The sequence below is a fragment of the Acyrthosiphon pisum genome, chromosome A2, assembly GCF_005508785.2.
Source record: "Acyrthosiphon pisum isolate AL4f chromosome A2, pea_aphid_22Mar2018_4r6ur, whole genome shotgun sequence".
NCBI lineage: Eukaryota > Metazoa > Arthropoda > Insecta > Hemiptera > Aphididae > Acyrthosiphon > Acyrthosiphon pisum.
Window position 1 is genome coordinate 60,008,419 of NC_042495.1, and position 13,868 is coordinate 60,022,286.

General features: G+C 33.0%; 1 protein-coding gene across 1 annotated transcript in view; it reads left to right on the forward strand.

Annotated features, from left to right (window-relative positions):
- LOC100168792 (MOXD1 homolog 1) overlaps positions 1-13,527 on the forward strand; it is a 34,090-nt gene extending 20,563 nt beyond the window's left edge. Inside the window, exons 3-10 of the mRNA XM_029489272.1 lie at positions 8,234-8,410; positions 8,505-8,591; positions 8,949-9,234; positions 9,858-10,138; positions 10,650-10,775; positions 11,043-11,227; positions 11,851-12,178; positions 13,199-13,527. Coding sequence (XP_029345132.1) covers positions 8,234-8,410; positions 8,505-8,591; positions 8,949-9,234; positions 9,858-10,138; positions 10,650-10,775; positions 11,043-11,227; positions 11,851-12,178; positions 13,199-13,363 — 1,635 coding nt within the window. The 3' untranslated portion in view covers positions 13,364-13,527. The remainder of the gene's footprint in view (positions 1-8,233; positions 8,411-8,504; positions 8,592-8,948; positions 9,235-9,857; positions 10,139-10,649; positions 10,776-11,042; positions 11,228-11,850; positions 12,179-13,198) is intronic.
- Positions 13,528-13,868: the final 341 nt, after the last annotated feature.

The window sequence follows — 13,868 nt, forward strand, 5'->3', positions numbered from 1 at the left end:
CATTATGTATACATAATTAATTAATTAAAATAAAAGTTTTAGTTTGTACATATTATATATAATATTTAATGTTTATAATTAACACCCCCCTTCAGAAAATCCTAGCTACGCCACTGTCCTACACATATTTTTCATTTTTATTGTCAATGTTCATCATTATTAAAATAGCATAAATATACAAATATGTTAAGACTTATGAATAATATGAAAAAAAAACATATAGTTAATATTAAAATTATAGAGTTGATGTCTATGTAGTACCTAAGGAACAAGATGTTATCACTTACCTTAGACGGATAGTCGAATGGACGACAACTATCGACTGAAAAGTTAAATTTGCAAATGTTTTATAATACCAAGAATAAGTCAATAGAATACCTATGGGCTACGAGTTACGTGTTGTACAGTCGCGCGATACACTGATAGTAGATAAACTCGTCTATTTTTGGAATTCGGTGTATTCGAAATGTCGTTGACGTCGTTTTAATCAAATATCAAATATATATACAAATATTTTTTGAAAATAATGAAAATACTATTAAATATACTGACGATGCGTCGATGCCGAGTTGCCGAAAACATTGACCAAGTGCCAAATTTGCCGACTAAATATTTAAAAAAAATCTTGAGTGTGGGGGTGAGACACCCCCCCCCCCCCAAAGTACGGCCCTGTTCACACATATATGCGATTTATTATATAATATAATAGATGCTCGGCGATGATATTGTTTGATAACTGTTAGGTTGTGGTGAAAATTGTGAGTCTGCCGTTTGACTAACTCGCAGAGATTTTAATTTTTCGTATATTTTTAATATGATTTTTTTAATTTTGTATAGGTAATACAAATTGTACAAATTAAAAGTATAAATATGTTATATTATCATACAGACAGTGCACTGACTAAAATAATACTTAATTACGGTGTAAGATAAAAATAATTAGGTATAACCGTATGGTCACGCTGATAACATAATAAATTATTCAGTGAAATCAATTCATCGATACACTATGAAACTATAAATTCAAAGCTACCTCATTGCAGTAATAATTTACGACACCAGTTCCACCTCTATATAACGCCACAGTATCAAAGCAAACCGTCCATAATACCTATGGTTATTGGTTTGTTACCCAGCTCGTAAGTCAAAGGAATATACCTTTTTATCGGCGGTCGCTTCAGCGCACACTAATGTCAAGCTGGACCCTTCTTCTAGCACAAACGTGTTCCTGTACTTGGGAAGTCTGCGCCTGTTCGAGATTTGACAGTAGGCGTAACATGTTTCAGATAATAAAAAGTCGGGCACCGTGGACAGTTTGGCGGCTAGACCCGGCGAAACCGCCATCTCCGCAGCGGGTAGCCCGATCGACCTGAAAACTCCGAACCGGTTCGATATAATAATAATATCATAAACGGACACTTTTATCGGTCTATTATTTTTTGATTTACATACACCGTGAAAAATGACAATGGTGAAAATAAAAAGTTACTATATCAATAATACGGCTGTAACCTATAACGTACGAGCTCTTCACGGGTCATGTCTCCGGTAGTTGTTTTACCGAGTCGACATTCTGATTTTATAAAATCCTTTTTTAAAATATTACAATTATAGTTTATACTTTGGTAGGTATATATTACGGTTTTAATGGTATTATTTTTAGCTATAACCGGATTTTTTAAAATCCATTTTGTATGGAATCTTTTTTTCTCCCTCCAGTTCTTCGGAAATTTAGTTAATGCGAGAATAGACAGGCGATCAATCAACTTTTTCGAGGCCTATGATAACATTTCGTATTATGTACGTATATTATTTTATAATGTTACCTGCAAGCCATGCGGATATCGGTGTCGAAACGGACCCGACAAGCAGCCCTCCGGTACCGCTTGCCCGCACACCCGTCGCACGGTCCCCATGTATCCCAGTCCACATCTATTTTCCGAACTCGCGGAAAAGCCTTGGTGATCGGCGTCAAGTACCGTGACTCATACTGTGTCCATCCTGCCATCGAATCAGCAGTCACCGCAGAGGTATCGTCACCGAGCCATCCCCCCGCATTCGCCGGCAGTAGGTCGAGGGCAAATTCTACGTAGTCGTCAGTCTCGAGACCGGAACACGAGTACCGACCGGTGTCGGAAGAAGTCAAGTTCCGGACTACCAGACGATGGTCAGGCATCATGTATACCCGGTTCGACTCCATCGGGTCTGACATACCCAGTACCACTTCCTTCCGACCCGCAGCGGTGTCTTTTGAGTACAGCATTCTATATGGCCGCATTAGCGATCATAGGCAAAAACCATATTACTATTTAGACAATTATTATAATCGGATTGTATAACTTACAATAACCCGAGATAAACGTAACCTTTTAAGGGATTATATTATTATAATATATTCAGGAAATAATTTGGAAGAAAGTATAATAGTATCACAAGCAAATTCAAGAACAATCAAAATTGGTGGGTATTTTAGTTTTACAAATCTTAGCGACTTACGGGAGCGTTCAGAAACGTAGTGACAGATGTCAATTGCATTTAAAATTAGACACTCTTACTCGAAAGACGTTTTTGTAGTAAATGTATGGTTCCTAAAACCTGATTACGACGTTTCCGAATATTATAGTCTATACATAATATCATCGATTCATATAGGTAGCTAACAAATGTATAGGTATCATTTTTCTTAAGCAAATATTTAAAAAAAACCTAAATGATTTCTGAAAAATATCGATCCCGAAAATATTTTCTGCCGTTGTGCATATTTTGATTTCTAATCTTTGACCCTCCGTATTGACATATATTGTTCAGTGCACCCGTGCACTTATACATAGTCAGACGACTACAGGTTTTAACAGGTTGACTGCCATGTGTACATTTTTTTGTACACGAACAAATCTACATACATGTATATGCAAATATTTTTATACTGTCCAACAAATTTTAAGCGATAATTTGCAAAACCTTCTTTTTTTATAATTTTGTTTTTTTGTTAATATATATGTTACCGTAAATGCCCGATCACTAGGTAAACCTAGGTTTTACTAGTTAATGCTAGGTTTTACTGTTTTTACTCAGTAAATGCTGAAATCCAATAATTAAAAAAAAAGATTCTAGTAATACTTTTTATTTAACACGTGAAATGTACAATACGTATTTACAAGAAATTAAGAAAGCAAAAACAATCGCCGTCAAAAAATCAATTCACTATCGGAGATTAAAACGTTTTGATGTTCTTTGTATTGGGAATGAAGACAAACTTATTTTTCCAGTGGAAAGTGGATCTGAAGATATTCGATACTACGTATGTAATGACGAACTTTTTGATATTATACACGCAGCTCATATTGAAACAGGACATGGTGGTAGGGATCGGATAAATCATATGCTAAAACTATTTTAACTTAAGGCCACATTTCACATACACTGGTAACAATTTTATTTTCAAAGTCAGTGTAACAGAAATAACTGACCAAAAAAAAAAATTATGTTACTTTAACTTATGACAAAAATTGATAAAATTATAGGATTAGTAAATAGTTTTAGAAATATACCCATGTTAGCAAATTTCCAAAAATAATATTTTTAAAAAAGTTATAGCGTTCCAAATTAATTTAATCAAAAAAATATTGATATTTAAAAAAATTCTAAAAAATAAACTACTTGATTTAGATAAATGTTTTTACCATCCAAATAGTTCTTATAATCAGATTCACAAATTGGCTATTTTGAATTTATTCAAAAAAATTTTAATCAAATTTAAAATTTTTCAGTTTCGGTATTAAAATAAAAATATTTTTTTTTATTACACGTGTAGCGCAAGTGGCTATAAATTATATATATAAAAAAAATTTTAAATATTGATGAAAACAAAAGTTATTCCAAAAGTCAGTTCTATCTGTTACCTACACTCTGTATACCTATAGATATTGCGCCACTTCATCTGAATAAAACTGAAGCTATTGCACTCAGTGGCGTGAATAGTGTTTGAAATTTGGGGGGGGGGGGCTGTGGCTCAAGTCTATACTTGATACTCTTATGATGCTTTTAAATTATAGTAGTGAAATCATTAGTTTTTGGGGGGCTATAGAAATTCAAAGAGCCCCCCCCCCCATTTGCGCCTATGATTGCACTAATGTTGTTATTATAATAATAATAGATTATACCTGTGCGAAGTATACCAAAACCGGGCCTGGCCTTTATCCCTCTCACCACAATAGTTGCACAGGAATGCTATGTCCGAGCCCAGAGGTGCGTCTACTATTCTCACTCGATCGTCGTTGCGTTCTCCCCGGACCTCAGTCCAAGGCCTGTCTGCACACATTTCTCGTCGATGACAATTGCCAGAATTGCAGTCCGGCCGAGCGAACCCGACGATGATGGTGGCGGCAGCGGAGAGGAAGAGTAACGTTTCTTGGACCATATTGACGGCGTGTCGGTGGAGGCGCCGAAGAATGATAATAATTTATATTTTGTTCCTTTCGCCTAACACATAAAGCTATATAGTAATACTATAACGTAAATAAATATTATAAAGTAATACTTTAACGAACAACCCGTATTATATGCAAACGTGGACATTACGACGACGTGATAGGTACGTTTTCTTGGCAACGGTCGTCGCGCGCAAACGTGATACGAATGCACTACGAGGAGTGTCATCATAATATGATATAATAATATAATATATACGAACCTTACCTTTTACGAATTCGTATCAAGTAATATTAATAATAATACTATTCGTTTCGGACCGGTACGTCTTTACAAAACAATAGACGCGGTCGACGGCCTTCGATCTACATAGAAGTCAGACATAAGAAGAATTAGGTATAAGTGTAATTCATAATTTATAATAATTCATAATCACAATTCTATTATAGGTACTTATTACTTGATAACATTTTAGTGATGAAGGTATACTACTTCACCATACCTTTAAAAACATAATATATACTATATAAATATACGCATTATACATACATATAATACATCTACATATTATTATATATAAAAAACTCGTCCTGATTGACTAATTCATCATCAACTATAGCCAAAACCACCGAAGCTATGATTATGAAATCTGGCCTGTAGTTTTCTTTTATAGTGCAGAGGCCCAATAAGAAACGATTTTCCAAATTTCGCATTTTAAAAAGGTCTTCAAACAAGGATTTTGAGATTCACAGTGGAAATTAAAATTGTTGTTGTTGTTTATAAATGGTTGCCATATTTATTTGGTTACTCGGGAAGATCAGGTACAAGTATGCATCAAATCGTCGCTTTTACATAGCCTCAATTAAAGAAACTATATCTTAAAAGTTAATCCAAATGTATATTTGTAGTTTATACACTAAAAAACTACTTGATTGATGTTGATGAAAATCTCAAATATTGTTCTTAAAGATATCAGAAAAGTTTAGAGAGTAAGTAGTTTTCAATAAAACAAGATGATCTAATAAATAATAATAATATTAATAATGGTAATAATCTAAAGCCAATCTCTACCTGTAACATAAAAATTAATAAAACAAAAGGTGGGTAAGTGGATGTCGCTCTGCTGTACAGTAGGTTACAAGTGGGTCACTGTATAATGGATAGTATTCAATTTGAATTCAATGATATTAAATTTGAGTTTCTTATAGACATTTTTTTTTTTTGATAAAGGTAGATTATCCTATAAGGAATCTTGTATTACATTTTAAAATCTTAGTTCTAAAAAGAAAAATTTTTATGAATTATTAACTCAAAATAATTTGCTAATTAGTAATTTTCGTGATTTTTACATATTGTGTCATTTTTTGAACTTTAAATGCTAATAAAAAAAAACTGTGACTAAGGATTTTTAATATTTTTCAAATCTCATTGTAACAATATAGTAGGAGCCTTGTATTAAATTTTCAAGTATTTTTACTCAACAAATAAAGTTTTATTGACATTCATAGAAAAAAAAACGAATTAAACTGGAAACTGAAATTGTCCGTAAACAGCTCAACCCAAATCAAAATATTTTGAAAACTTTATCATGTATAGAAAATGGATATGTAAGCAACCAGTGAAAATTTCATGTATCTACAGTCATTCATTTTAAAGTTACGCCAAAAACCAAAATCAATTTTCTCAAAAACAGATTTTGCGTAAAAATTCCCGTTTTTCCTTATTTTTTCTTTTGTTTTTCACGGCGCTTTTGAAAACTATTGGAAATTTCAAATTTTGACCCCCCCCAAGTACCAACTAGATTCACTTTCCTATCAGAAAAAGTACTGTTGAAGAAAATCCAAGCACTATTACTGTCCTAAAAGGTGATGACAGACACAAAAAAAAAAATAAATAAAAAAAAAAACACACATCATTGTAAAATCAATACATTCATCGTTCCACTCAGAATCTAAAAGTTTAACACAAAAAACTGCACACGCGCGGACGAAGCCGGGTTATTAAGCTAGGTGGTATATTATAAAAATGGACATTTTCGGCCGTTCACATTAATTTTTATACCTACGAAAAAATATCATATTATACTGTGTTACATGTGTAGGTTAATTTAACATCTATAATCTATATTATGAATTTCAGGTTGAGTTATTTGTACAAAATAACACAAGCCAACAAAATAACAAAATATTATTAACGAAAGTACGTTAAATTTTTTACGTAAAATGGTTGTCGCTGAACACTTTAATTGTGGTTTAATTTTTTTAAAGATAAATGTAAAAATAATCAGTTTACAATAACTTAAATGTTAAAAATGTAAAACTAAGTACATTGTGTATATTATATTAAAAATATTATAATATATACGTTTAAATGCTCTAATCCCTATCCGTTTATGATATAAATTTATCATCCGTCCTATTAAAATAAGTAGGTACCTACTTTTATAATGTATGGTCGCCACACATTATATCCTTTATTATACCAACTATGGAAATTGGGCATAGAAATAATGTTGTTTACTCTAACACAGTGGTTGCGGACCGGACGTCACATACACTCGTCGACAAGACAGAGTAAAATGTGAATTTTCGTCTAATTTAAAATCCTGGAAACAATTATTAATGTGAAATAATACCTCACATGATTATTATGATTTATAATACATTGCGTGTTTTGTAGTTCTCCATAATATACTCATGCATTTCTGAACTTCTACAACACGTTTTTTTATTACAGATTAAATAATAATTAACTATATTACATGCGTATCCCTGCAGTTTACTAAACCATCAGCTATTATAGTGACCACTAAATATTATACCTAAATGAATTGTATTGTACCTACATAATTTTCCAACTATAATTATTTTTGTTATTTATAATTTATAAAATAATTGTTCAATTAAAAGAAACATTTTTGTTTAATAATAATAATAATAATAATAATAATAATGGTACCTAGTACCTACTATTCGGTATAGTCCATACCCACATTAAATATGCACAAAGAAACATAATATATTGTTTATTTCATCTGATGAATTCCAAAGAATCGTGGGAATTGTTTATATTTAAGTTTAAATCACTGACGTCTATCTAAAACAAATCTATGTAAAATATACGGAATAAAAGAATTTTACCAAGATAACAATCAGGGATGCCCTGTAATTTTGTTCACGTGTAGGTAGGTACTTATCGAAATGCAAATATCTGAACAAATGTATAGTGGTACATATTTTATACTAATTTATTTGTATATTCAAATTATTAACGTTTTATTTGTAGTGGTTTACATTAATGTTATTTAATTATCTTAAATGTAAACTTTGGAAATGATTCGTATGAATGCATTAGATAAAACAGAAAAAAACAATTTATTATAGTTTTTAGACATTTTTACTACCATATTATTCAGTTTTTACTCTCCAGTAGGTTAAATTAATCTTCTTAAGGACACTTAATATACAATTTGTAATAAATATCTACTGCAGCAATAATGAATTTAGTGACTTCAATAATATAAATTATATTGTTACAAATATATGAACAAATTGTTATAAATTATAATGCACACCTGTAACTGTATAATAACATAATATATTACACTATTATATTTACAAATAGGCAATAAATCATTAAACTACTTAAATACACAATAACTGGTTAAAGGATCAAGTTATTTATTAGAACCTGAGACCAGACCTAGTTCTAATGGGCAAAACTGCTGCTCGAGTTATAATAAACTAATTATGCGTGAATGAAATAGGGGAAAATATTGATAGAAATTTGTTTATGTTTGTAGACTGACACCATGCGTATGTTTTGGACCATGAGCGATCGAGATCCGATCGACAGACAATATACTGATGCATTGAAATTAGGCAGCTCGTGGAAGGGTACTCAGAGTTTCCATCCGAGAGGTCGAAAGTTCAAACCGAACACGGATTACTACAAGCAATGGGACGTCACAATGGATAACGTAATCAGACGAACAAAATATAACTTAATTAAATATTGTATTACGGGCAAAATTATGTGTAACTGTATTTTTTTTGTTTCACTAAATATTTTAGTTACGCATAAAAGACGACGTTGACACTTTGTACTGGTGCAAAATTTTCAGAGCTCCTAAGATCTTTAAGAAAAACCATATTGTTGGGGTGAGTTTATAATATTATAAAATTGTACTAAAGTGATATGATGTTACTTTGGGATAAAAGTAATGGAATTACATTACTTTTCAATACACATTTACTACTTAGATACTACTACTTTCGTGTAACAAAAAAACCAACCCGTTAGTTCTCTAAATTTTTTTACCAAATAATGTAATCTTTACATTTTCGTTATCTACTTGGAATAAATTCAAACGAAATAACGAAACTCGTTACTTTCGGTGTGGTATAGTACCCAACACTGAATTTTAATATATACAACAAATAATAATTATATAATATGTAATATTATATCCATAATATAACGGTTTTCTGAAATACGATTTTTGCTAATTTCTGCAGTTCGTGCCATTGCTGAACGACGACACTAAGCGACTTGTCCATCACATGATCCTCTACGAGTGCTACGGCGGCCCAGCAACAATGGAACAGTACGTGACGCTAAAAGGCGCCCAGTGCTATGGGCAGGGCATGCCAGACGACTGGAACAAGTGCGTGTCGCCGGTGGTCACGTGGGCGATGGGCTCGGACGGGCAATTTTTGCCTGATCACATTGGCGTGCCGATTGACGGTCGTGAAGTGTACTACATGTTGGAGGTGCACTACGACAATCCCACGCTGAAAAAAGGTATCGATCAAAACGCATCAAAACGCATCAATATTATATTATATTTTTAGGTATTGTTAGTGTGTAAATCTCGAACAGTTTATACTTGGGTATAGAAGGATTTTATCGTTCCAAAATTTTACATATTATAGGTTGGTACTTGGTAGTTGGTAGGTCAGAGGTTTCCAACCTTTTTTGACTCACGGAACCCTAAATAAAGATCGCGGCACTCTGGTTAGGAACCTATGTGGTAGGTATTGAACATAGACACATAGACACGTAGCTGTAGATTTGTTTTCGGTATAACGTTCGCTCGAAACCAAACACAAACTATGCTTAAAGGTTTTAAAAAGTAGTAATAATTGTTTTGGACAACTATGTCACCATGAAAAACTAAACATAAATAATGAAATATAATATAATATTTAGATTCTATTATAGTCCTATATTAGCTGAACCAAGATCTATATAGCTCAGAATTATGCACTATCGTTAAGATGTTAAAACAATCATCGTTGCGTTTAATAAGACTTAATTTTAGCATTCGTGTACCATGATTGCGTATTATTACGTATATTTTACCCTTGTAATGATAATATTATCTGTTATCGTCATTGTTATAATAATATAATATGATATTTTAGTAATGGACAACTCAGGCGTTAGGGTGTATTATACGGAGTTTTTGCGCCCCAATGATGCGGGCATCATGGCCGTGGGAATGGCCGTGTCTCCGATACACATCGTACCGCCTAAGCAGCTTGCCTACAGGACAGCCAGTCTGTGTGACAAGGACTGCACGAACGTCATATTCCCGGAAAGGGGCATAAAAATCACGTCCGTCCTTTTGCACGCCCACCTAGCGTCCAGGCAGCTCAAACTCCGGCACGTTCGGCACGACCAGGAAATGGCTATCATCGCACAGGTATTTTATCATTATAGTTTCGGTATTACCATTGATTATAGTATTTAAAATAAATGGTATTATCATTAACTGTATTAGATAGATAACTATATTATACGAATATCAGAGATGCCTAGGTAGTGGATATCCGGGTATCCAAATCAGGATTCCAACCAGAACAGTTTTATAATATATTATATTATAATGCTTCGTATACTTGCAAACCAATTGTAATTATTTAAAAATATAAACAATGGTCGTAATTCATTAAACTTTATTTTATTTTATTAATTTAATGTTAAATATAATAATTTAATAATTATTGGTTTACCTTTAACACTTATTATAACTTTTTTGTTAGCTTCTAAATGCGATGTTACCTACCGTCCTATCTTATATTATATAATATTATTATTATGCTAATTGAGAATATTTTCGTAGTTTTCATTAATTTTTTGTTCGCGTTCATAATAATATGTAAATATATATTATAATGAAATTAATAACTAGGTATGCATTATTTTATATAAAGGACGACCGTTACGACTACGATTACCAGCAAGCGAGAGAACTTTCTAAAGAAGTGACTGTGTTTCCAGGTGACGAACTAATCACAGAATGCGTCTATAACACAGTTGATCGCCCGCAGTTAACACACGTGAGTAATGAGTATAATATTATTAATTATTAATTATTAGGTATTCAATATTTCAATACCTTATAATGGCTACCTGACATTCAGATAACGTATGCTACAGTATTGTTTTTCGGCAGTACAGCTTTCAGTTGTGGTCTATACATAATTATAATTAAAATTGTCTATAAATTGACATTCAAGAAACCTAACCGACACGGCGTCATTTCAGTCACTTTACCCTGTGCGTCATGTCACTACAATTATACTAAAGTATTTATGGTTTTATAGGGTGGTTATTCGACCAAACAAGAGATGTGCTTGGCGTTTGTCACGTACTATCCGCGTACGCCACTGGCAAGTTGTTTCAGCATGACGCCGGTACCGTTCTTCTTCGAAACGTTTGGCGTCCAACAGTTCTTGGACTACAACATGGAGGGCGTGGAGAAAATCTTCTTGAAACTGGCCGAAAGCACGTAAGCGGGATTCATTTACTATACACAATATTTCATGCTTCTCGTCGTTTCCTGTTGTAATCGAGGACATCTGGCATAATAATATAAACGAACTATGTTATAGATTAATTTATTAATTTTCCTACATCAGCGATATGCTCAGAAGGGGTGGGAAATTATAATTTATAATAATTTCCCGCTTTAAATCATTATTTTTTTTTTTATTCTTAATATTAACCCCAGCAATTTTGGCCACTGAGTGTTTTTTTTTTCAACTGTGGGGGAGGGTACTATAGGGTTAACACGTGTGTTTGTGGTTTGGCAGATTTTTTAGTGTCACTCGTAGGTATCTGCCATGCCTGGGTGGGGGGTGGCGGCACTACTCTCCGGACACCGTGACTTGCCCGAAGAAAAATGCCACCCGCACCCGAGGTTTTGAACCGGTGTCGGTACGCGTCGCAACCGAAGCCTTAGTCCGCTCGGCCACTCCGTCCCCCTGAAATCATTTTAAGGTGCATTATAGCCTATAGGAGTGTTTGGCCATAACATTTTATGTCACAATTTCCCCTCCACACAAAACGCCATGTCGGTGACATAAAAATAACAATATACGATGTCGAGTAACCTTATTCTTTTCTGTCCAGGACTAAAAATCCTCCTTCTCAGACGACTACGACCACGACAACGTCGATGCCGGCGTTAAATAACGCGAAAATGTTGGACGAACTCAACCAGGCGCACATCGCATATCTGATGAAACCACCGTCATTCACAATCGACGATGGCAACGAACAAAATCTATTCAGGGATTTGGAAATTATGGAACCCGTCGAATTCCAGAACAAAACGTTCCAACAGCATTTGGAAAACTTGCCATGGGAAGACAGTCTGTTGACAAAGACCATCGAAAGGCGACTGATCAATGGCAAACACATGACGTTTTGTCGGCTACATAACGACACGTTGGCCTTGGTAGGTTTCGTTTAGACGGCGGCTTTTGTGTGTTCTAGCTATATTTACAGTTTGTTTCTACCAGACAGCAAAAACTAAAGAAATGACCTTGGTTTAGCTAAGCACCTATCTACTTACATTTTTTATTATATAGGTATTATATCCTATCTCTCGAGTCTGGTCTGGCCGGTCTTGAAAACTTAAACTCGTGTAGTCGCGCATGCCACATGATAAAATATATTATACGATAGCAAGTAGATAATTGGATAAGGGAGGGGAGATGAGTACATTTTAAAAAATAAATATATTTCAGCGTAGGTACCTAGCCTTTTTCATTAATACATAATAAGATATTTAAATCATCAGGTACCTACGAACATTTTTTACACTGTTTAACCCTCTCCCCTTTATACTTCTTTTTCAAGCACTGGTGATATAACAGTCAGCTATAATCTTCTGCCTACTGAGTACTGACATGTCCGTGATATCCATGTATTATCTTAGCCACAGCCCACGATACACGAGTATAGAAGTACTACTCCATCAAAAAATGTTTTAGATTATGACTCACGGTGCTATTAAAATTATATTTCATATTTATGCTCATAATATTATATTGTTACCTAACTAATAAATAACGATACTCGTATTGAAATCATTATTTATATTTAATTTCACGTATGTCGTATGTGAAATACATTTAGATTAAAAATTCCAAAGTAAAAAATAATATACTCTCAAATAAACCACTGAGAAATGTGGAAAATGTACTTTTCTAACTTCGGTATCTTCGGAATCTCGATACAATTTTATATTTACATATACGATCTAGGTAAGTTGTCGGTAGGTTGTAGGTAGGTTTCTATAGTATAAAACTTATTATAATGAAAACTAAAAGTCTAAAACACTTTCAAACAAAAACTGTTCAGACAAATGAAAAAAAAATCAATGTTGTATAACAAATAACAATTAATAGTACCTATTATGACGTGATGCACTTATTGGCTTCTGGTACTGATTTGTTATTTTAATTTTTTACAGATGATGAATACGTACTTGTTTCCGAACTTCACGGCTTACACTGAGCCGAAGACTTCAAATGTTGCATGCGTGCCGCTATCGAACAAATTCGAAAACTCTGCCTTGACAGTACAAAGTTCCTACGTATTGATTTTATTAAGTATCGCACTGATTTATATATATTAGGAACAAAAATAATAATAATTATTATTATTTTACCTATACCTATATAAACCTCTCACACACGTTGTGGTCCAGCTCATAGATTTAAGTACATTTTACCAAAGTCACATTTTTATTTATATTTTGTAATTTTTTTTTAATAAACGTATCATTTTGAATTTTGTAAATAACATTATGTTAATTTATCGATATAATGGTTTCCACAACTCCTAGTCCATTCAATTTACCAACTAATACACTAATGCATCGTACAATTGTGATACATTATTGTTAATACAATAGTACCTAATTAATAATAATATAATTCATAGACTTAAAAATACAAACTCTTCTTGACATAACCATTTTTATCTTTATAGGTACAAATTATATGTTGCTTCTCTAGCAAATCACTTTGTTTACTTGAAGTTAAGCTTAAAGAGAAAAAAATGTTTAAAGTTTGGATCATAAAATGGTGTCAAAATAGTCAAAAATATAAATATTTCATTGAATCGGTGAAAATTGTATT